The sequence below is a fragment of the Bos mutus genome, chromosome 27 (genome assembly GCF_027580195.1).
Source record: "Bos mutus isolate GX-2022 chromosome 27, NWIPB_WYAK_1.1, whole genome shotgun sequence".
Classification (NCBI taxonomy): Eukaryota; Metazoa; Chordata; class Mammalia; order Artiodactyla; family Bovidae; genus Bos; species Bos mutus.
In genome coordinates, this window is record NC_091643.1 from 7,346,609 (window position 1) to 7,371,997 (window position 25,389).

Sequence of the window (25,389 nt, forward strand, 5' to 3'; positions counted from 1 at the left end):
TTAAACAATGAGTTGATTGTGGGCAAACAGAAGGCAAGGCACATGAGAGATAATTAGCTTCTGTATCTGGTGCTGGCTAATAAGTAAATAATTTTCACATAAACATAGAAACCACTAAATGTTAACTGCGTTTATTTTTTTTAATAGTTGTAAAATGTAATAAAATGAGATTTTCAGAAGCATCTTGGTGACTGAGTAGAACAGCGTAATTTAAAAAACAATTAAGTCACTGCCGCTCGGCTGTGTTGGAAGATCCCACCTCACAATCGTCTGTCCCACCAGCTGCTGGCGGGTGGAGTGACCTTTCATTAAAGACGTTTCCTTGTGTTTCTTCTCGTGGAAGCCAGAAGCCAGGAAGAGCACCCTGCTTAGAAAAGAGAGCGTTTGGTTCATACAGTCTGCTTTGGTTTATTTCAACAGGTAAGAAAGTGGTCCCCAGTTCCCCTGAGGAGAAAACGTGTTTTCTGACTTTTATCACCAGTCTGAATGAGTTTGTTTCCTTCTCTGTTAAGGTAAAAAGTACATTTTCTATTCCCACCAGTGTTCAGTTGCTCCACTTTGGAAATACTCTTCAGATAAAGTATCTGTATGCCCGTGTGGTCAGCAGCCCCAAGCCACGCCATCCCCTTGATGACCGTCTGCTGGCCACTCCCCACAGGATCAGCGTCTGCCATATCCCCGGCTGTGGGTCACAATCTGATGCTCTGAACTGAACCAAGGCAGCGAAAAGTATCTTCTTAGAAAATACCAAAATGTAGCTAACTTGTGCTCTCTTCATAAGGCTTGCAAATGGGTAATTAAATAAGCAGAATATAACTCATAAGCCAAAAAAAGTGCATTTTTAAATAAAATTAACAGAGATGGTTAAAACTACAACCAAAAAGATGAGTAGATTACTTCTGGTTAATATTGGGGGAGATGATACAATAGCTACGAGTTTCTTTGTTTTCTCATTTTTAGTCCATTTGGTTTTGCTTACTATATTCACAAAGATCACCATGAGTGTATCTTTGAATTTCACACGGTCTCCTTGCCGGCATCCCGGTCTCTCAGCTCCCAGACCCCAGAGAAGGGCTGATCACCCCTCAGACCGGGAGGCATGTGCTGGCCTTCCATCCTAATGAACTTTTTACAAAGCTTCCCTTCCTTCATGAATATTTCAATAAGCGCAGAACAACAGCACTCACTTTGCTGTAAACACAATCACAACCTCCACGCCTTCAAGCTCACAATGAGACCGTCTCTGTTGGTCGCCGCGGTTTGGTGTGTTTGGGCTGCTTCTGCAGCCAAGTAGGGGGGCGTTTGATGCTTGTTGCATAAGCTATACAGGCAGAAAGAAACCCCCCTCGTCCGTTTTACTAACCAGTCGAATGCTTTCCTTGCCCTTTTGGGGCAATATTTTTCCTTGTTGCAACGGCAAAAAGGAAAGAAAAAAAAAAAATAAAGAGTCTCCGCAGCCCTGCTTCCCTGCAGGGGCCGTTCATGACTTCTTGCTGCCCGTCTTGTGTCTCTGTCTGCGGAGGTGGGCCTCGATCTCGTGCCGGAACACCAGCATCCCCAGCTGCCCGTGGGACGCCTCGTTCATGGCCTTGGACTGCATGCACATCCGGTACTGCTCGGGCGCCAGCTCATCCTCGCAGCGTTTCTCGTGCCACAGGTGGAAGAGACCCCGCGCGGGTGCGCGCACCACCACCAGATTGCTGTGCAGGTACTTGCGGTAGAGGTGCACGTCCTCGCCGCCCCAGCCCCTGATGTCCAGGTCGAAGCCGCCTGCGGGGCAGAAGACACGGCTGAACGCGCGCCGGAGGGCCCTGGCTGGGCCCCGGCCCCACCCAGCACCAGCGCGCTCAGTAGAAGCAGCTTGGGGAGGTCTCCCCGCCCTGACCCCCCGAGCCCAGCTGGTGCGTGTCTGCCGGGGTCAGAGAACTCAGGAACCCCCCTGGCGAGACCGCACCCCCCGCCTCGCCGAATCCCGGAAGCCTGGGCAGCCGCAGCTGGGCTGTCGTCATAGCAACGTGGGGGTCAGCTATGCCCGCAGCAGCCCCGACGTCCCAACCCAAACCTCTGAACGGAAATTCGTGGGGCTCTGTCGAACGTGGCCCCCTCCTGCCCCTGCAGAGAAGAGACCAGGGAGGGCCCGGAGGTGTGAAAAATTCATGTCCTACAAAATTGCCCTCGCTCCTGCGGACTGGAGTCCCCAAAGCTGTGAGGGGCCCCCGCAAGCCGGTGAGAGGAGTCACTTTAAGAGGACTGGCCTCACAGTTCTGAAGTTTTACTTAAGACATCTTACTTCACATCACAGTGGCTCCTTCACACCTTTGTGAATGGTGACATCCCCCTGTCTATTAACTTAAAGCCACCACATCCCAGACAGAACCGGGAAGCAGTGGCCACTTGCTTGTCACTGTTCCTTGCTTCCAGAGACTTCCTGGCCTCGCATAAGAAACAGTGACTCAACACTCAGTGGCTGTGTCATTTAGCCGGATTCCCTGCAGCCCCCAGGCCACGCTGCTCTGATGGAGCCAGAAGTTGGGGGCGGGGCTCGACACACCCCTGCCTGTGAGCAGGGCCGCTGGGCAGTTGAGGAAACACACAGGATTCTGGGTCGGGGCCCGAATTCAAGTCTTGGTTGCCACACCAGCGGCCGCTGTGCCTCTCTTAAGTCCAAATTCGATAAACGTACATCATCGCAGAGTCACTTTTCCTTGCACACAGAACAAGGAAACAAGAGTTTCTCAAAATGGAAATTTCCTTCAGAAAAGTTTTAAAATAGGTCATTTTTGAAAATTAGATTTACACATAATAATTTAGGCCATTTATAGAGAAATCGAAGCACACCCGTGGTGACCTGCTGGGAATCTGAGCACACTCGCCAGAGACCCTTGACTTGTGTGTTCTATTCTTTCTTACAGGGCTTAACTTCAAGACATTAGGTGGGTTTTTTTTTCTCTTTCTGTTTTCTGGCTGTGCCACACGGCATGCAGGATCTTAGTTCCCTGACCAGGGATGGAACCTGTGCCCCCTGCAGTGGAAGCTCAGCATCTTAAACACTAGACCTCCAGGAAGTCCTTTGGGCTTTTATTTAGTTAGGTGATTTCTTTGAGGGTCCTATAGTCCCTGCTGTCTACCAAACTTCCTGGAACTCCTCAGATCGACTCACTGACCTTACAAGGAGAAGCCCAAGGCCTTGGGCGAGAGGGGAGGTGGTGAAGAGAGAACAAGACTGGGGACCCCCAGGAGACGCAAAGGTGGGTGTCTCCACGTGAGGACAGGCCTCCAGGGGACCACCCAAGGTCCTGGGCCCAAGATCACGGCTCTGGCCTGTTCACTCATCCCCTGGTTGTGTACAATCCACGCCATTCCCTCTAGAGGCTGGAGAGTGGGTGCTGCCCTGGGGAGTGATGTGCTGTCTCCCAGGGGACAGGAGACCCTCAGGGCTCTCTAGCTGTGAGGTCCCTCTGCCTCTCTGAGACTTGGCCTCCAATCTACAACCTTTCCCCTCTGGGTTCTAGATGTGTGTGTGTGCGTGCATGCACATGCGTGTAGGCATCGGTGTACATATGTGTGCCCGTGTGCCCGTGTGCATGTTGACAGTGCCTGTACACTGGGAACCTGAAGTGATGTCTAGGATTTTCACAGGTTCAGCACAGAGAAACTGGGACCCTCCCAGCCCTTCCGTCCAGGGGATCCCCTCCCCGTGGAGGATGCTCTGTGCAGAGGTGCAGGGCCAAGCCCTGAGTGACTTGGTCTGGAGCCACGTTTATGCAGCGACCTCCCGGGGAGTGGCCTTCTTAGGGACCCGCACGGTCTCCATCAGGGAATGGGCTCTGGGCTCACCTATGTTGATGAAGTCGGACTGGTACTGGCACGTCATCCCGAACCCGAAATCTCTCCAGAATCCAGTCTCCTTCTTTATGACCTGCAGGGAGAGTGCCATCACTGGACGGAGGGAGATGGAGTGGACATGGGGGCAGGGGGAGCCGCTGACACAGTCACCCCCTGGTGGGGGCGTGGACGACCAGGCACAGCAACATCCCCCTCTGTCCTCAACAGGCCCGGTGACTTATGGCACCTCTCACTGGGGTGTTTCTAGATGTAGGCTTCCACACACACACACATACACACAGAGACCAGTGGGGAAGGCCGGTTTGGGGCAGCACCATGGAAAAGCCATTTGTGTGTCCAGCCCAACACCGGGCTGGGGACGTTTGAAAGAAGGAGAGAGAAGGACCTGGAACTCAGCCATCCTGGCCCAGGGCGCGAACAGGACCCCTCAGGGGATGAAAAGAAAGCCCGAGTCAGCAGTGCTGGCCCAGGATGAGGACGTGGTGAGGCCAGGTCCTGGGGACACGCTCTGTCCACTCATCCATGGACTGCTTTAGTACCATCTGCTCTCCCAGTCTGAATAGTTGGGGGTGGTCCCCTCTGGGTGAGGATGCAGCTGTAAAAAGCCGGGCCAGGACCTGTGCATGTCTCACTTCAAAAGTCCATTTCCAACATACTTGTTGGAGCAGCAAGACTTCAAAGGTGTTTTTTGTTATTTGTATATGTGCGGCTGCAGTAAACCTGCAAACAGATTTGTGACTGTATTGGTTATTTTCCCAGATTCATTCTGGAAACTCACGTAGGTGCTGGGAGGAAAGGAGGCCCCCCAGCAGGGTCCCCTCCTGTCTGCAGTCTCCACCTGGGACGCCAGGCCTGGGTCCCCGCTAACTGGAAATGACACATCCTGACCCACAAGCCCGCCGGCCAGCACATCTGCCTCAGGCAGGCCCCCTGTCCCTCTGTTTCCTCTTCTTTAATCAGGAGGTTGAGCCAAGTCGCCCCGAGGGCTCGTCCAGCCCAGCACCTAAACACTCACTCCCTACTGCGCCCACATTCCTGAGGGCTCACTCTATTCGTGGGTGAGCATCCTTGCTTCAGTCGTGTGCCACTCTTTGTGACCCCATGGACTGTAGCCCACCAGGCTCCTCTGTCCATGGGATTCTCCAGAAGAATACTGGAGTGGGTTGTGATGCCCCTCCAGGGGACCTTCCAAACCCAGGATAAAACACACTTGTCCTGGGACTCCTGCATTGCAGACGGATTCCGTACTGTTGAGCCACCAGGGAAGCTTCACTCTATCCACTGCACAGGCTAGACTACACTCAACAAATGGCCTGCAGAAGCTGTGATGGACCTAACATTCCCTTTACTCTGTAACCAACGAGACCACCTTATTCCACTGCAACCTAAACACACAGAGGTCATCGGCACTCCACCTGGCATGAACCAGACCAAGGAGAAGGAGGGCCAGGAGGGGGCCTGTGTCCTCCCAGCTCGACTCCAGAACAAAGGCCCGCTGCAGAATAAGCCCCCAGCAACAATAATAATTTATTAGTATCAGCTGGAGAGAGTTCACAGGGCAGGAAAGCCTAGGAAAATCTCCACCGCGTCCCTTTTTAAAAATGGCTTCTGCTCCCCCCCGGCGGTGGCAGGGACACTGTTTCTCCCGAAGCTGATGGCTCCTGTCCTTTCTGGCGGTGGGGACAAGACCTGGGTAAAAACGCAGTGAGAGAGTCGCCCCAGCACCCCAACTTCAAACGTGTGGCGGAGGCCTCCCTGGAATTTGAGAGAAAGCCCCAAGTGGGGAAAACAAGGGCCAGCGCTGGGGAAGAAAGCGGGATTACGGAGGTGGCCAGCCAGGACCCACTGAGTGGATGCAGAGCCCGGCAAGGTGTGACCCTCACCTGGGGACAGTGGGACAGAGGAAGGTGACCTGTGCGCGGGGAATGAGGACACACACACTTCTCAACACGGGCTCTGAAGCCCACAGGCCACGGAAAGCTGGTATCGGAAGCGCATGTGGACATTCAGCCCTTCGTGGGGACGGACCTGGTGGTGCCCTCAGCAGGTACCGTCGGGGTACGCTGAGGGCGTACAGATGGGCCCGTACAGACGGGCACGCTGAGGGTGTACAGACATGCCCGTACAGACGGGCACGCTGGCCGAGTCCACACCCTTCAACTGGAGCCTGAGGGGCCTCGAGTGTGCGTCAGACCACAGCCCGGCCCCATCCAAGCCCTGTAGTGGGTTAGCTCCCGCCGCCCCGAGGCCATCAGAATAAAACCTGTGGGAAACTCCAGGGCCCACAGAGGCCCCGGGTGATCTGCTCCTGCCTGCCCTGCCCGTCTTGGGTCCCCGTGAATGTGCCAGGCTCACAGGCCTCCAAAGGCTGGAGACCCGCTGGACACCACCCAGCCAGGGTCGCCCACCACGGGGACTCTGCTGAGAGCGGTCACGCTGACCCCCCGCCAGCGTCAGCTCCCACCTGGCGTCCCATGGGCCGGTTTACATTTTCCCTGAAACACCATGGCTCCCGGAAGCGCTCCTGCTGATGGGCTGTTTCGGTCTGCCGTCCACACCCACCCACCACCACTGGCGAACACAGGCTCCGGGTCTCCTTCACGGCTAGACCTGCAGCCCCCCAAACACAGTGCACAGGCGCTGGCCCTCAGTCACTCCTCTGCCAGAGATGGAGAGCACCCAGCCGCCGGAGACAGGCGCAGCTCCGGTAGGGAATGCTTAGCCGCGAGGAGCTCGGCCCAAGGCCTAGGCATCCACCGAGAAGACCCCCAGAACTGTGAGATCTGGACCCACAGATAGAAAGGCTTCCGCCTTCCTAGGCTCAGAACAGATGGCTCGACTTCTTAGAACCTCTGCCCTCGGCTCCCGGACAGGGCAGAGCGACACACACGGGCGATGTCCACCACGTCAGAGGAGGAGGAGACTGCAGACGACGGTGATGCCGTAAGGGGAGCATCGCCCGGCCGGGATGGCACCCGTTTCCGGCGCCCTGCTCGTCACAAGGCCGCCTGCCCCTCCGCCAGCCCCGTCTCCACGCCCCGAGCCCAGCAGGCACCGCCCGTGCCGGCCACACCCCGCGGGATGGTGGTCACGTGACGGGAGTGATGACTTCCGATCAGGACCGAATGCCAAGCACAGATCAGCCTCTCCCCACAGATGCAGGAAGGCGGCTCCCCACAGTCACGCAGGAAGCATGCTCGGTCAGAAGGTAAACAACTACAAATACTCAGGCAGAATATTTCCTCTACGTCAGAGACAGGCTCCCCAGAACCAAGGCTGCTGCATCTGGCCGGCCTCATGTCACCGGAAACCCCACAGGCCCGGGGTCTGCAGGCCTGCCTCTCTCCTGGCCAGTGCTCCACTGACGTCCTGGGATGCTCCATAAACACCTTCCGGGAAGGGCCTGCCCCGGGCCAGGCATCACGCAGTGAGCAGCGGACACCCTGGTCTGTGGGTCCCGGGGCCAGGCTGCCCCTCATCCTGCAGTAGGAGGGAGTCCCCAACCTGTGCCCCAGCATGGAGACTTCTGAACAAGTGGCACCCAGCCCTGAGCTGCAAGGTTCTCCCTGTGATGTGAGCGGGACAGTCCTTTTCACAGGACCACGCAGGCAGAGAATGCCAGCTGCCCCAAGGCCACAGACACAGCATGCGTTAGTGGGACTCTCGGTTCTCAGGGAGAGTCTGCTAGTGGAACAAAGGAAGACAGACCAGAGGGACGGCCCAGGCCCAGTTATCAGTTCTTAGAAGTTTAAACAAATTCAGGCCAGTGGCAACGTCCTCTTTGTACGAAAGGAGAGAGAAGGGTCTAAGCGGAGAGAGCTGAGGCTGGGCCTGCACACCAGGCATCGTGGCCTCAGTGCTGGAGAGATGGCCCTGGGGGGCGGGGGCAGGCAGCTCGGGAGACCCCGGACAGGGCTGCCACCTGGCAGAGCAGTGGGCCAGTGGCAAACTCCTCTTTGGACAAAAGGAGAGAGAAGGGTCTAAGCAGAGAGAGCTGAGGCCGGGCCTGCACACTAGGTGCATGCTGACCACTCGTCAGACAGTGGGGGGCAGGGCCACGTGGCAGAGGGAGCAGCCAGGCATCGTGGCCTCAGTGCTGGAGAGGAGATGGCCCTGGGCGGGGGGCGGGGCGGGCAGCTCGGGAGACCCCGGGCAGGGCTGCCCGCCTGGCAGAGCAGCGGGTCACACCCGGGTGCCAGGGTCTGCAGACAACTCCTCTGTGATCAGTCTGAGGGTCAGATTGTGGAGGCCAGTTCACCCCCAAAGGAATCAGGGGTCAGGGCTGTGCTGGTGTGGCCAGGACCAGCAAAGAACTCTCTCCTCAGCTCTGTTTCGAGACGTCAGAGGGCGCCCAAACCAGGCCCCGTGGGAGGACTGACGTCTGGAAGACAGGCAGCTCCTTCTCCCTTCACAGATGGGGCTTTGAACACCTCATTTGGAGCACACCACAGGGCCTGTGGGATTTTAGTTCCCTGACCAGGGATCCAGCCCGTGTCCCCTGCATTGGAAGCGCAGAATCTTAACCACCGGACCATCAGCAAAGTCCTCAAAGATTTCTTTTTTTTAATAGAATTAATCTGTGTTTTGGAATTTCATCTCTGGCCTAAGGTGACAGAGAGACTGGAGCGTAAGGAGAGAGGATTTCTGACAGCTTCTTGCCTGGGGCCTCAGCAGGAACTGACAAGGCTCAAACCAGGAAAGGGGATGTCTGAAATTAGCAATTATTTAAATTAGAGTTATTCCTTTCTTGGAAGGCTGTTTCTACACTAGAGCATCAGCAAGGCTCGTCTCAGGTTTAAAACTCAATAGGTCAAACAATAGTATGAAATCCCGTGATTTCACTTAATGCTGATTACCAACTGTACTCAAACGTACAGAAAGAAGTAACCTGGACACAAAAGAAGTCCCCTTAAATTTGGTTTCTCGCCTTTGTCTGCAGGCAAATGTTATCAGATGTCATCCAATGTCAGAGGCAACAGCCAGAAGTGATAAGTGGTACCCAAGTCACATCAGCAGGGCTGCCGGCAAAGCCTGCCTCTTGTCTGGACGTGGCCGTCACCTGTCACAGCCGAGTTCTGCATCTGAGCTTTGCCTTCCCCTTGATACTGACGTGTTCCAGTGAAGGCTCTCGAGAATTTATTAATAAGTATGTGTCGGATGTTTCAAGACTGAGCCAAAATGAACCCCTGGCAGGAAGTCTTTCCTAATTCGCCCACCTCCAATCACCACCTTTTATTTTACCTGCTCTCTGCACCCACACGTCCTCTCTCCACCATATTAACTTTTGGGGTTGGATGTTCTCCTCTGACATTTCCCTTCTATTTCGGTTCTCACCTAGATCTCAAGCAAAACTGTTTCCATCACACTAGGTAAGTGAATCCCGGTATTGACCTGAGCTCTAGCTGGCTGTGTGACCCAGGCTGAGTCTAGGAGAAAGAATGAAGGTCTCAGGTGGACTTGAATGTGAGAGGCCTCGGAGCTGTGGACACAGCAATCTGAGTTCTGCTTCTGACCTGACCACTTATCCTGAGGATCCGAGAAACTGGTTTGACCAGATTCTCCGGCTTCCCTACAGGAACAGCAACAAAAGGATGAAACTTTTAAACTGTTCAATGAAATGAATTCCCTTCAAGCAAGTAAGGCCTTGATTTGAAGCTGAACCATGAAGCCCATTCAACATCAAACGCAAAGCAGTACTTTGTTTAAAATCAGAGGAACTAATACTGAACGGTTGAAAGAAAATAAACCTGGAATTCGATTCCCACTGGAGCCCTATGAGAAGCTAAGAACTCTATGGAAAGGAAGTGTGAAATTTCTCTGTCTCAACAGGGGCGGTTATCACCCCTAAGTAGGTAAACTTGGTTCTTGGGGAGTGAAGAGCTCTCACAGTGTTGATGTGCAAAGCACCTGCATATATACACAGCACGCAGAGTCGGACAAAGAAGCTGCGATATTCAAACTTCCCTGGGGGAAGAGAGGATGATGGTCAGGCTCCAACTGGGGCAGGGTGCAGAATCACCCTTGTCCAGCCTGCAGCAGCCCAAGCTGGAACTTTCTGGAAAAGGTAATTATATATCAGCTGCCAGAGAAGAACAGGAAGGGGACCCAGGATGCGGGGTGGGGGGGGTGGCGGGGATGGGAGAGAACAGGTTTTCCTACATCTGGAAGCTTCAACACAGAATTGGCCCTCCTAAAGAATTTCTTAGAACACGTGTTCAATGAAATCAGCTTCCCTTCCCACTGCAGGAAAGCACTGGGGAGTCCAGCACTTCTCAGGGTCACAGGGAAGCTTCTGTTCTCCAGCGTTGAGAGGTGACAGGACGCGGCTTTACCTCCACAAGAGATAGGGCTCTCAAGGCAGTGGCCCCCGCCCGCAGCCTGAGCCGGCATCGGCTTTAGACAAGCCCCCTGGTCTCTGCAGACGATGGCAACCGGGTGACAACAACCCTGGGGGGCGTGCCTTCCAGCGACACGGGGACCCTCTGCTGCCTTCACCCATCTTTCTGAAACCTACACTGTTTCTCTGCTTAAAGGACCAAAGAAGACATCTCAGCTTAAGGAGCGCCTGGGTGCTGTGTCTACCATCACCTGTGCACCAGGATCTCAGCACAGAGTCCCTCCCACACTCCTGTGAAAGCCACCTGGCTGGTGACACTTCCGATGCCAATGGAATGGTAAGTGGAAGCAGTGATCTGGCCCCGCGTCCCTAACTCACTGTGTGCCCGGGGGGTCAGCCACCTCTTTCTAACTTTCATGTTCTGCCTGTCCAATCGGAGCCTGAATCTCAGCTTTCTTACCTCGCAGCGCTTTGCAATAATAAAGGAAAATGTGCTTCATCCATAATACAATGATACTGGTTTCCAAAATGCCAGAAGAAAGCTATAAAGGTGTGAAACTACCTTTCTGTAAGGTATTGCTCCTGTTTACTTCCCACTTTTAAATACTGCAAGTACTTTTTAATGGATGAGGTGCTGGAGGAAAGGCCAGAAAATCTGCCAAACTTACAAATTACTTAAGGAAGCAACCCTCAGATTTCCACTCACCTCCACTCGTGGCCAGGTGCCCCTGGGAACGACAGCCATGAAACAGAGCACCCCCCACCCAGGCCCCAAGGGGAGCACTCACCAGCTGCTGCTCCAAAGCAGGGATTGCATCATGATGGCCGTATATTATGCCTGGATTGTACTGACTGAAAAGGACGGGATAAAACACCTTCTTCCCTGCACATCAGAAAACAAACATTCACTTAAAGGGACAGATAAAGCTATTAGGCTTATTCACTTATATTCAACCCTCGGACACACCCCTGGCGTCTGCATGCATGTCCCTGTTTCTCTTCACTAGACCCTGACAGATCTTAGAACTGCAGCAGGTAGACCAGATGGACAGACTTGGATTCCTGACTTCCCAGAATGGGGGTGATGCTCTGAGGGCTGATGGCCAGTGGCTCCAGCATTGGACACCACCAGTGGGAATGGGTGTGAATGAAGGTCTCAATGCCCCCTGCCCAGCTAGATCTTAACCCTTTAACTACTGGCTCTCGGGGCAGTTGGCCAGGGTGACCTCAGGCAGCAGGAACAGACTCAGGGAGCCCAGGGTGGCTGCTCTTTATCCACTGACACAGAAGCATTTCAGGTTTTTTAACAACCAACACAGCCATTCCAGTGGCTAGCAGTTGAGTGTCAGCCTTGCCACTGACTCCCAGGCTTTGAGAACAGTTTTTGGGTCGTGGGTTCTTTCTGCTCGGGGCCCCTCCTGCCCTGGGGGCTGCGCACAGACACGCCCTCCCTGTGGTTTCAGCCCACGTCCTCCCCACCACACTTGCTCCTGGTTATCCCCTGAAGCTGACCTCCCAGGAGAGAACAGAAAAGGGGTTGTGGACACGCCTTTGGGACTGAGAGCCTGGAGCTACGGTAGCCAACAGGCCCCCAGCGCGACACCAAAGGAGGAATCAATGAGACAGCTCCCCTGTCTCCGTCACTGGGGGGCTGAAGGCTGATGCGGAGCTGGTGGTCAGAGCGAGCTGTGCCGAGAAGGGTGCCCGGGAGGGGAGCCCACCTGGCTGCGCGTTCAGCCTGCAGGTGTTGAGGAACTCGGAGGTGAAGTAGATGTCCACGTCGCAGAAGAAGAGCAGCACGTTGCTGCCCTTCCAGGAGCGGGCGCCCACGTCCAGCCCCTTCCCCCGAGAGAACTCTCCGCTCAGCTGGATGAAGGTGAAGTTCCTGAAGTTGGCGGCTCTGAAAGGGAGACCAGACACGGTCACTCAGGGGCCCAGGCTCGCAGGACAGAACTCCCTGGAAAACGCACAGCCAAGGCCCACGGCATCCCGCCACGTGTCCTCTGCGACCTGAGGGCGCTGGGATTAAGGACATGAAAATATCTAGTGAAGTCTGGACGTGTTTTGACGCTCAGTCATGTTCAACTCCTTGCGACCCCCTCGAGACTGTAGCCTGCCAGGCTCCTCTGTCCATGGAATTCTCCAGGCAAGAATACTGAAGTGGGTAGCTTGTCCCTTTTCCAGGGGATGTTTGCAACCCAGGGATGAAACGTAGGTCTCCTGAGTTGCAGGCAGATTCTTTACTGTCTGAGCCAGTATAAGTACCGATTTATTTCTTGTTTCTTCCCATATTGAAAACAACTGTCAAGGCTAATGTGAGGGAGAGAACACGAGCCAGAGAAGACCAGGCAACAGAACCTGGGACAACCCCATGGCCCTGGAGCCAATGAAACTGAAACCGCTGGCCAAAGAAACATAGCCACGCTGCCACGGCCCCACCAAGCAGCTCCTCATCAGCGCTGAAGTCCAGGCGGCCAGCAGGACGGTCTGGGTCTATCCCCAGACACTTACACCTGGATCCCCTTTCCCACCCATAGGTGAAGCGGCCAAACATGCCAAGGACACACCACTGGGATTTAGAAGGTTGGGACGTCTGGGGCCTGGCTCTCCTGTGCATTAAGGCTGTGATCTAAGCAAGCCCATAAATCTCCTGGAGCCTCGGTTGCCTCACCTGCAAAACGGAAATAACGACACCTTCCTTAACTGCTCAGAGTTACCAGTGAGGCAAGCATTGCCAAGAGCATAAAGCACTGGGTAAGCATCAGCCAGTCTGTTACCAGCACAGGGCTGGGTAAGGGAGTCCAGGTGTTTCTTCACTTGGCTGTTCCTGCCCAGAACCTTCTGAAATGGGGCATGGCTTGAACAAAATTCCAGGAATTCATCCAGTACCGAGTGGGAGGGGGCTGCTTCTCCCAGAGAGAACCAGAGACCCACTCTGGTCCTACTGGAGCGCCCAAGTCCACCTGTGCAGGCCTCGCATCCAGCCAGCACCCCCTCCTGCTGGCTGCATGTACCTCTCCTGCCTGATGGCTTCCTTGCTCCTGGCTCTGAACCCTCCCCCAACCCAGCCTATCCCACCCCCCAAGTTCTCTCTAATCTCGTTGCCTCAAAAGAGGTTCAAAAACCCATGTGGTGATGGTTGAGTCACTAAATCGTGTCCAACTCTTGCGACCCCGTGGACTGTAGCCTGCCAGGCTCCTCTGTCCGTGGGATTCTCCAGGCAAGAATACTGGAGTGGGTTGCCATTCCCTTCTCCAGGGGGTCTTCCCGACCCAGGGATCGAACCTGCATCTCCTGCATTGCAGGCGGATTCTTTACCATCTGAGCCACCAGGGAAGGCTCCTCAATAACCCATACCCACTGTCTGAAGTCTGAAACTGTCTTGGGTGAAGGTCAACACAAATGCAGAGCCATGAGCTTCACACGTGCAGCTTAATCAGCGGAGCTAGCTCTGCTACCTTTTCCTGATCTGTCACCTCCCTTTAGACCTGGGCATGAGCTTGCTCATTTTTTATCCTGGAAACCTGGGCCCAACCTTGTCCGAGTCTGAGGCCAGACATGGCAGGAGGTCCGGTGGCTGGTGGAGCACTGCAGGGCGAGTCTGGAGCCTCGGGCCAGGCTCTGGAGCCGCCCAGCCCCACTGGGTGCTCAGCAGGTGCTGGCGACTAAACGTGTCCACAGACGAACCACTCCAGTCCAGCCCTGCCCCGCGTTACCCGGGCAGTCATTCCACTTCCGGCCTCCAAGCCTCATGGATGCGTTCAGGCCCTTCACAAGCTAAGATTCCACTGCTGGCTGATTTGCTCTACCTGAGGGGGACTCTCCTCTTTCTGAACTCCATCTCGACTCTTCTCCCCGGGCAGGTGGCCCCGGATCCTATTTCCTGAGGCGCGCCTTGAGGTTGCGTCCCAAAGCTTCCCCCAAAAGGCATGGTTCGGCCTCCTTGTCCCCAGAGAAGACATCCAGCTGACATGCGGCCCTTCACCATCCTCCCACCCCACCGGAGGTTTCTGCAGCCCACCTCCCCCTGCCCTACCTGGTCACTTTCCAGAGCGGTTCTACCCTTGAGAGATGCGTGACTCTCCACCTGTTCATCTGAGCCAGCCTCTCAGGACGCATCCCCCGCCCGGGGGCCCGGCTTCCTCTCAGAGCTGCAGCAGATCTCTGCTCTTGACAGTCTCACAGTCCACACTCTGTGGGACCCGCCCAGCCCACGGGGACATCCGTCAGCTGATTTCCAGGGCAGGCAGAGCTGCCCTGCTGAAGCATCAAATCCCGGTTCAGATGTATCTGACCCAGGACTCAGGTGCCTCCTCCCAGAGGCTTCCCAAGGTCTGTCATTAGAGCTTTCAAATAGAAAAAAGGCTTCCTATTTGAACAACAGCAAGTAACTTCTGCCAAGAGTGGAGGAGGGCAGGTCCCTGAATTGTGGTGTTAAAAGACACTCAGGATTTTCGTCCCAAATAGCCTACGGTTTATCGGTGCTGACATACCAAATATTTACACAAATAGCGTATTTGCTACTTACTGTGTAGAATGTCACACATTTACACAGTCGAGTCACGGTGAATAGTTAAAATAATACAGGCAGCGTTAGAAACTGAACTACCAGGGCTTCCCTGGTGGCGCAGGGGTAAAGAATCTGCCTGCCAACGCAGGAGACTCGAGGTCAATCCCTCATCCAGGAGGGTCCCACATGCCACAGAGAAGCTAAGCCCGTGTGCCACAATTACCGAGCCTGTGCTCTGCAACGAGAGAAGGCATCGCAATGAGAGAAGCCACCGCAACGAGACAAGCCAACACGAGAAGCCCGAGCAACGCAGCAAAGAGTAGCCCCACTCGCTACAGCGAGAGACAAGGCCTCACAGCACGAAGACCCAGCACAGCCAAAAATAGATAAATTATATATGTATGGACTTCCCTGGTGACTCAGATGGTAAAGCGTCTGCCTACAATGAGGGAGACCCAGGTTCAATCCCTGGGTCGGAAAGATCTCCTGGAGAAGGCAATGGCAACCCACTGCTGTACTCTTGCCTGGAAAATCCCATGGACGAAGGAGCATGGTAGGCTACAGTCCGTGGGGTCACAAAGAGTCGGACACGGCTGAGCGACTAACACTTTCACTTTCTTACTGAACTAACATCCGGGAAGACAAGCAGCCTGGGGGCTGAGCGAGTGGCAGGGAGGTGACTGAGCAAGAGCTACAGGTCTGGGGGGATGGTGGCTGGGGGGTACACACGTGCCCCACACAGAGGTCAGTCTCATCTGTTCCACCCCCTGGTTCCCCAAACCCTGGTCTGAAGTGAAAGTGAAAGTCGCTCAGTCATTTCTGACTCTTGGCAACCCCATGGACTCTACAGTCCATGGAATTCTCCAGGCCAGAATACTGGAGTGGGTAGCCGTTCCCTTCTCCAGGGGATCTTCCCAACCCAGGGATCAAACCCAAGTCTCCCGCATTGCAGGCGGATTCTTTACTGCTGAGCCACCAGGGAAGCTCAAGAACACTGGAGTGGGCCCCAGCACCTGCCGGCGGCGCGGGGACCGTGTACTAAGAGGATGTGCAAAAGCAAGGTCACGTTTCAACACAGAACACCGACTTGCTGCAGTGGGTCATTGGTGTGGGGATGTGCACAGCACGACCACAGGCCCAGCCCGGATGCAGAGGCACACAGGCCGGGGCCATGCTGAGCTCTGTCCATCTCCACCCCCTCCGCCAAAAGACGGGCACGGATGGTGTGGACACGCAGGGACCTCCTGCATCAGCCCTGAGGTCTCCTCCCCGGGGGATCCACTTCCTCCACAGACTCCAGGGAAGATCCCCTCCAATCCTCGTGGTCCCTGTCGAGTGGCATCCCCTCCCGCCCTCCCGTGGGACGAGGTGTCCTCTCTGGGCCCCCAGGCGTCGGGGCCAGTCCCTCCTCCATCCTCTGGGACCCAGTGCCCTCTCTCACGCCCTGTGCACTTGACCCCCCTGGCCTGCAGGACAGGGGCTGCCCTTACCTCTGTCGTCAGGGGCTATCAGCGCTTGCAGTAAACGGCGCCCATGGGACGCAGAGCAGCTCCGTAAACACCAGATGAGTCAGGAGATGAGTCCATGGACTCAGACCCGGGACCTGTGGGAGGCGCTGGCCCAGGACACCACCTCGTCCTCTGGGGTGGGCCTCCCTCCGCAATCCGGAAGACGCCCCAATCAACTCTTTCTCAGGCACAAACCCAAGCTTTACAGAAGATTACAAATACGTCAGTAAAAGGAAAAAAAGAGTGCTGAGGAAAATACGATGTAATTTGGCTTGAAATATTTCATTTACCCATACAAAGAAATGTAATATCTAGCGGCATGTCCAGAGTAACACGGGCTTCTCAGGTGAAGCTAGTGGGAAAGAATCTGCCTGCCAGTGCAGGAGACGCAAGAGATACAAGTTTGATCCCTGGGTTGGGAAGATCCCCTGGAGGAGAGCATGGCAACCCACTCCAGTATTTTTGCCTGAAAAATTATATGGCAAGAGGACGCCTGGTAGGCTACAGTCCTTGGGGTTGCGAAGAGTCGGTCACTACTAAGCAACTGAACACACAAACAAGAGTAAGTGCCTTGTAAGAAACGGGGTTTTTCACAGCATCACATTTTTTCCTGTGTAATTTCTTGTTATGAATCAGAGTCTGCAGCTCCAAATGGCCCCAGAATTACTTATAATTATTTCTTCTCTTTTTTTCTTGAACTGTAATTATCGACTGACAAAATTCTTGAGCTTCTCCTTCAATTCTTTTCTCTTAATATAAGTCCGATGCATGGGGTCTCCTCCAGGTTAGGTGTAGTCATGCTGACAGAGGTTAAAATGACCTGAGGAAGCTACTGTTTCAACGGAGACTTAATTTCTTTAATTGACTTGCATTTCCCAGAACTGCTGGCTTAAAAATGATAAAAGATCTTGCTGTCTAATGTGATCTACTCTAATATCAATATCTTCTGACTGCTACAAGGAAATTATCTTAATGTGACACTTCCCACAAAAGCCCTTCATTAAAAAAAGAAAAAGCACATTTAAAAATTTACATAGAAATATATATTTAATGTATAACTTAAAAATTTAAATCTAACATCCCTGAATACTGACATTGCTTATGACTTCTACTTACTAAAGGGATATGAATACAGTAAATAATTTAAAGCTAAACATATTCCCAGCTAGTTTTTCATAGCAGGCATTTTAAACAATTTAGAGTTCTCTAGTTTCTGAGCTTATATACAAGCCTGCTTATACAGTTGTTTCAGCAAGTTTCTTTTGAAAAGATAAACAAAATTGACTAACCTTCAGCTTATTATCTTGAAAAATAACAGATGACTCAAATCAGCAAAATTATAAACAAAAAAGGAGACATTACAGCTGATACCACAGAAATACTAAATATCATGAGACAACTGTGAACAATTACATACCAACAAATTAGATAACAGAAATTGATTAGTTCCTAGAAACATACATCTTATCAAGACTGAATCATGAAGTAATAGAAAATCTGAACAGACAAATAATGAACAAGGAGATGGAATCAGTAGTCAAAAATCTCCCCAAATAAAAACCCAGGGCTGGCTGACTTTACAGATGAATTCTACCAAACATTTAAAGAATTAATGCCAATCCTTCTCAAACGCTTCCAAAATATTGAAGGGAGAAGAGCATTTCCAAAGTCATTTTATGAGGCCAACATTACCCTGGTACCAAAGTCAAACAAAAACACAAAAGGAAAGCTACAAGCCAACATCCCTGAACATAATGCAAAATTTTCAACAGAATACTAGCAAATTGAATTCATGAGTTCATTAAAAGGATCACACACCATGATCAAGAGAGATCCATCCCTAAGATGCAAGGATGGTTCAACATCTGCAAATTAATAAAATGTGATACACCACATTAACAGAATGAAAAATAAAAATTTTATTATCATTTCAATAGATGCAGAAAAAATTCAAACATCCTTTTATGATAGAAATGCTCAACAAATTAGGAATAGAAGGAATGTACCTAAACATAGCAAAGGCCATATTCTAGAATCCGCAGCTAACACCATCGTTCTCTCTCAAAGTCACTCAGCTGCATCCGACTCTTTGGACCCCACGGACTGTAGCTCCTCTGTCCACAGAGTTCTCCTGCCAAGAATACTGGAATGGGTAGCCATTCCTTTCTCCAGGGGATCTTCCCAAACCAGAGATAGAACTCAGGTCTCCCACATTGCAAGCAGATTCTTTACTGTCTGAGCCACCAGGACAGCCCAATAACATCATAATCAACAGTAAAAATGTAAAAGCCTTTCCTCAAAGGTCAGGAACAAGACAAGATGTCCATTCTTGCCACTTTTAAAGAGCACAGTATTGGAAGTCCATGCACTGGAGAAGGAAATGGCAACCCACTCCAGTGTTCTTGCCTGGAGAAGCCCAGGGATGGGGGAGCCTGGTGGGCTGCCGTCTATGGGGTCGCACAGAGTCAGACACGACTGAAGCGACTTAGCAGCAGCAGCGGCACCAAAGTAATTAAGCAAGAAAATGAAATAAAACGTATCCATCTTGGAAAGAAAGAAATGAAACTGTCACTATTTGCAGATGACATGATACTATATATGGAAGACCCTAATGACTTCACCAAAAACCCATTAAGAACTAACAAATGAATTTAGTACCATTGAGGGAAACAAATTAACATAAAAATCAGTTGTGCCTTTATCAGTACAGATGTATAATTACTGCTTTATGCAGTTATCTATTAAATGAGAGAGGAAAAAAGCTATACACAAAAAAATACGTTTTTACTGTGTCTTCTGTTAATGTAGTTACTTTTCTGGCGCTCTGTGTTTCTTTGTGTGGATTTGAGTTTAGTATCCTCTCCCATCAGCCACAAATACTCCTTTCCTTATTTCTTATTTACCAGTGACAAACTCTCTCAGTTCCTGTTCAACTGAGGATGTCTTAATTTCTCCTTTATTTTTGATGGATGGTTTTGCTGAATATAGAATTCTTGGTTGACAGAACTTCACTTTCAGCACTTTGAATATGCCATCCCACTTTCTATCTTATAAAGGATTCCTTGGACCTGTTGAGTTGCTTCACTCCTGCTGCTTATGTAGAGAAGAACAAATCTGACTCCATATTGGATCTGCTTCTTTTACTTTAAACTTGGTATTCTACTGCTTTTGCTACAAGTTAAAAATGTTGCCTATAGCCTGAAATATACAAGAAGACTGTTCTCAAGGTCTTGACCTTTACAGGTATAACATTTTCCCATTCATATAGCGACAAAAAGTTGCAGGACAGGGAATAAGGTTTGTCTTGTTGGACGTTTACAGGAACATTGTGACCTGTCAACAGCTGCAAGACCAAAGGATTCCAACACCAAGAGGTTTTGCAACAACCAACCACATTCCCTCCCCTTTCAGTAAAAGAGGAACTTGAATTCTAACTGGAGGAAGATGGTTCTTGGGGCATAAGTCCACCACCCACTGGCTTTGAAAATAAAGCCACTACTCCTTGCCCCAACACTGCATCTCTCAGTTTATTGGCCTACAACGTGGTGGGCTATAAAAGTTTGGACACAGTAACACAGATTCTTTTACTCTTTGTCTTTCAATTATTTGTTGCATGTCTTTGAGTTTTCCTGTTTGGAGTTTTTGAGCCTCTTGGGTGTGTAGTTTAATGTTTTCATCAAATACAGGGAGTCTGGGACCATTATTTCTTCAGGTATCTCTTCCTGCCTCTATGTCTCTCCTATCTTTCTGGATAGGATATCTCCCAGTATGTCTATGTTGGCATCCTTGATGGTATCCTACAGGCCTCTGAGGTTTACTCAGTTACTTTATTCTTTTGTATTTTTGTTTCTCAAACTGTATCATATCAACTGACCTAAAGTTCACTGATTCTTTCTTCTGCCCGATCAAACCAGATCTTGAGGCCCCACAGTGAAATTTTTATTTTAAATATTGTACTTTTCAACTCCAGACTTTCTATTTGGTTCTTGTTTTAACTGATCTCTCTTTATTTGGTGAGACAAGGCTCTCATATTTTTCTTTACTTCTTTAAACACCGTTTCTTTTAATTCCTTGAACTTATTTAATACAGTTGACTTCGTGTCTTTGGCTATTAAGGATTACACCTGGGCCTCCTCAGGAACAATTTCTAACAACAGATTTCGTTCCCTGCACATGAGCCAGAGCTCCAGCCATATACTGGCGCCCAGTGGCTGCCAAGCTGTGACTCCTATGGGCTGCTGGCCTTCAAGGTTATTGACGAGATGAAGGCAGGGAGAGGCATGGAAAAGAGGCAAGTTAAAGTTCACAAAGCTCCCTGTTCACACCGAGATTCGGTTATTTAGAGCACTTTCTAGTCTATTGCAAGCTTTAATTTCCATAGTCTTATAAAAGTGGATTCTGACGATTTTTACTAATTTTCCCATTGCTTTTATGGAGGAGAATTTTTGCAAGGTCTTTATTCCACCATTTCACTGATATAGCCTTTAAAAAAAACTGCTGCATTATATTACATTGTATGAACTAAATTTCACTTAATTTTTTTCATAGCGTATCTTCTCTAAATTTTTACTTGGAAAAATTTAAACCATTAGAAATGTTGTAAGCATACTAAAGTACCTATATACCATTCACACAGGTTCATCAAGTGTTAAAATTTGGCTGTATTTCCTTCCTTCCTCTGAACCATTTGAGGTTACAGGCATCAGGGCAACTTCACTTTCAAAAATAAGGACCAAGATACGTTCCTTTATAAATAACAGTGATGTACTTACACTCAAGAAAGTTAACACTATCACGATACTACAATCTATATGCCATGCTCAAATCCCCCAAAGAACCATCTGGAACACCTAAAAATACAGGCACATCTGCGCAAAGAAGTGGTCACCAAGCTGAGTGGCGCTTGGTCCCTTCTCTGGCAGATGCTGGGCGAGATGGCCACGGCCCTGAGAAGCTGCCTTCATTTGTGAGGCACTTCCCAGTGTCCAGGACTCTTTATCTTCTAGAAAGGAATTCACTTTGTAGTTTTTCATTTTAGCAGATGAGACTCTTTTCTAAAGAAGTCCTTGTTGGGACTTCCCTGGTGGTCCAGTGATCAAGAATCTGCCTTCCAACACAGGGGACACGGGACTTGATCCCTGGCCAGAGAACTAAGACCCCACATGCCGTGGGGCAGCGAAGCCCCCACCTCAAAACTAGACAGAAGCCTGCACACCGCCATGAAGAGCCTATGTGCGGCAAGATCTGACGCAGCCGAATAAATACTAAAAAGTAAACAGATAAAATGAAGCCTCCTTGTTTATGAAGAATATTAAAGTAACAATTACGCTCAAATTTCAGACAACTTTCTCTCCAGTTTTCTTTACGGATATTCTAATAAATTGCTCCCAAAGATACACATCAAACAAGTCCCTTCAAAGAGGCATGAAATGCAGACAACACCACGGCAACAAAGCCTAGTTCCTGACAGCACACACGAAACCCTCGGGCACACGGCTGCAGGACAGGGCAGGGTCTCGGTTCCAGTGCTTCCATCTTGGAGACTATCCTTCTGAAAGATGCCTTCTTGTCCTCACGACTGGACAAAGATGCCACACGGTAAATTAAAACTCATGCAAATCCATCTACCAGTACGGTTTTGTTTTTTTTTTTTAATTTTCTAACACAGCTCCAAGCAAATGTCCCCAGGCTGTGTGTGTGTTAGTTAGTCGCTCAGTCATGTCCAACTCTTTGCGACCCCACGGAATGTAGCCCTCCAGGCTCCTCCGTCCATGGGATTCTCCAGGCAAGAACAGTGGAGTGGGAGTGGGTTCCCTAGGCTCGAACTCCCCATACAGGCCACGGACCACTCACATCAGCATCGCAGGCTGAACTCAGTCTTGATTCGGAGGCTTCATCTCAGACCTAACAACTCAATTTCTGGGGCTGGAGCTCAGGAATCTGCATTTTTAAAAGCACGCCAGGTTATTCAAAGTACATTTATATTTGAGAACCACTAAGCTAGGCTGTAAAATTTAAGACTAGATGAAGCGTAGTGCTAAAAAGCAAAGACATCACTTTGCCAACAAAGGTCCGTATAGTCAAGGCTATGGTCTTTCCAGTAGTTATGTACAGATGTGAGAGCAGGAGAGTAAAGAAAGCAGAGCACCAAAGAATTGATGCTTTTGAACTGTCGTGTTGGAGAAGACTCTTAAGAGTCCCCTGGCTTCAAGGAGATCCAACCAGTCAATGTTAAAGGAAATCAACCCTGGATACTCTTTGGAAGAACTGAAGCTGAAGCTGTAGCTCCAATACTTTGGCCACCTGATATGAACGGCTGACTCATTTGAAAAGACCCTGATGCTAGGAAAGACAGAAGGCAGAAGGAGAAGAGGGCAACAGAGGATGAGATGGTTGGATGGCATCACCAATTCAATGGACATGAACCTGAGAAAAGTCTGGGAGATACTGAAGGACAGGAAAGCCTGGGATGCTGCAGTCCGTGGGGTCACAAAGAGTCAGACACGACGTGGCAATGGAACAACAAGAAGTACGAAAATCTCTGTGGAATAAAAATCATCTATTGAGAACTAATTTGTTGTTGTTTTATTGTTGTCTTTTAGCCACCAAGTTGTGCCCGACTCTTTGTGACCCCATAGACTGTAGCCCGCAGGCTCCTCTGTCCATGGAATTTCCCAGGCAAGAATACTGGAGTGGATCGAAATTTCCTTCTCCAGGGGATTTTCTCAACCCAGGAATTGAACCTACATCTCCTGTATTGGCAGGTGGATTTTTTACCACTGAGCCACCAGGGAAGCCCAAGGGCAGACTAGAAAATGTTATTGAGATCTTATGCCTGGATCCCCTCTCAAACTAATGGGATCTCTATCTATGTCAGTAGCTTCTAAATATTTTGACCACCACGCTTATCCTTACAAAAGGATATATTATACATCGTGACAAGCAACCCCTCTACACACACACTCTCTGAAATTAAAGTTTCATGAAACAATATTTCATCTTTACTACTCGTGATACATTTTGATAATCTTCTGTCCTGTTCTACCTTGGTTTTTTGAAAACACTGCACACAATCCACTCAAATCAAATCGATTTCACAGCACTAATGAATCACAAACTGTAGTTTGGGAAACACTGCTAGGTAGCTGTCCGCGGAAACAGAAAGCTCGACGGAGTAAGCATAAGCCAAGAGATGACAAACAGTGCACGCTGGTCACTAAGCTAGACTTTTCCAAAACATTCTTAAAATACGTGTATATTAGCTAGGTTTAGAATAGTTTTATCACAATGCTGATAGCCAAGTGAAATAAATTTCACTGAAACTGGTTTCAAATCTTACTATTATCAACGAACAGCTATGGTTTTTTAGGGTGAGAATCTGCTGGGATGTTAAGACTGGGAATCTAGAAGTTACACATGAGGTTCAGGTCTGCCCGGAACCCGGATCAGGAGCGGCAGGCTGAGTACCAACCTCTCTGAACCTCCACCTCTTCACCTAAGAAATGGGGTCAGGGAGTTCCAGTGATTGAGTCCACGCTTCTACTGCAGCAGGCACGGGTTTGATCCCTGGTAGGGGAACTAAGATCCCACATGCCGTGCAGAAAAATAAAAAGAAAAAATGGGGTTAATAACAGCTTCTATCTTATAAGGTTGGTGCAAACATTAAGTGGTATCATTCATGTTAATAACAATGGTTTAATAATTATTAATAATAATGATCTAACATTATTTACTAATTTAATAATATTTTAATATTATTCAAAAAATGAGATGCATTTTAATTAAAGTTTTAGCATCTTAAGAGAAGGATAAAAATGGTAGTTAATAAAGCTTCTTCTGTGTGTTTTACATAGATTACTACGTACAAATTTACTACAACTGGGCATTGTCCTTCTCCTAAAGGACACTGAACATTTTAAAACTGGGTAAGGCCCTATGCTGAGGGCTGGCATCACAGAAGCACGAGACTCTAGCAGCAGATAGCCTAGTCAGGACAATAGAAATGTGCCAGGAAGCGTGTATGAGAGATGCTGAGGGAGAGGGTGGTCAGAGCCAAGAGGGCAGGACAGGGCAGGGGGAGCTCCAGAGTGGGGATCTGGGTGTGGACGGACAGAGCATCAGAGGAAGCAGGAAGGAGGGTGGAGGGAACCCAGATCCAAGGGAACACAGCGAGTGAGGATGAAGGGTGAGCTGCGCCCCCGTGCGGCTGTGGGGCACTGAGCCATCAAAACGATGGGAGAGGTAAGAGCCTGGGGACTGCCGAGTGGGTACAGCGGGTGATGAGGAACTCCATCTGCTCCACGGGGTTGCAGGCAGCAGCCGTGGGGAACCAGCTCAGGCTGGCGGCAGAGGGCAGGGCATTCCTAAAGCAACACCCAGGAGGGGGCAGAACACGCCCCACGGCCTCCGCAACATCAACACCGTGGTGTCACCAGTGATCAGAGCGGGGAAGCAGCAAGTTTCTGCAGCGCTGCTTCAAAGACTGGCTCAGGCTCTAGCACGAAGTCCCCTTCAGGGCTAGCTTCGTCTCTGGGAGTTTTCCAAACCATCCCTACCCTGGGAATGATTGTACTGTCCTTGTTCAGATTCTATTCATTCTTGGCTGACCACACAACCCTCTGAGTGTGAATTCAGCCTGCCAGGTAATATGATATGGAAGAAACTGCCTTGATAGAGTCCCGGGCACTCCAGCCACTGGACAGAGCATTTCCTGTAACACAGCCTCAGTGGCCTCCCATTTGTCCATCAGACTCGTCTAAAGTCGGCCTGATGTATCTATCAGCAAATGTCTAACCGCCTTCTGATGTCCTTGGAAGATGCCAGACCCAGCCTGACTGTGCTTTAGAGTCCCCTGGACCTCTACTTAAAATATTCTTAAAGGAGGTAGCTCAGGCAGCCCCCTGGAGGGACCTCCACTTTCCTAGACAATCATTCTCAATCTGGGCTGCCTGTCAGAATCATCTGGAAGGCGTGAGAAAGATCCACACCTCCCGTGGCTACCTGCAGAGATGTTAAAACCTATCCACCGGCAGAGGACATCAATTCTAATAACTCCCGCTCCTCACTCCCAAGTAGAGATGAAAAGGATACTGCAACGCGTTGGAGTCGAGAGATTTCTATTTCATTTACATTTAGGATATTCAATTATTTTATTCTCTTTGATCTCCCTTCGGCAGGCGCCACGGCTT

At 50.5% G+C, this 25,389-nt stretch overlaps 1 protein-coding gene across 1 annotated transcript in view; it reads right to left on the reverse strand.

The window, feature by feature from the left end:
* Positions 1 to 115: 115 nt before the first annotated feature.
* The window catches only part of CSGALNACT1 (chondroitin sulfate N-acetylgalactosaminyltransferase 1), a 338,903-nt gene continuing 313,629 nt past the window's right edge, over positions 116 to 25,389 (reverse strand). Inside the window, 4 exon segments of the mRNA XM_070364305.1 lie at positions 116 to 1,770; positions 3,838 to 3,919; positions 10,972 to 11,066; positions 11,905 to 12,083. Of these exon segments, the coding sequence (XP_070220406.1) occupies positions 1,481 to 1,770; positions 3,838 to 3,919; positions 10,972 to 11,066; positions 11,905 to 12,083 (646 nt within the window). The 3' untranslated portion in view covers positions 116 to 1,480.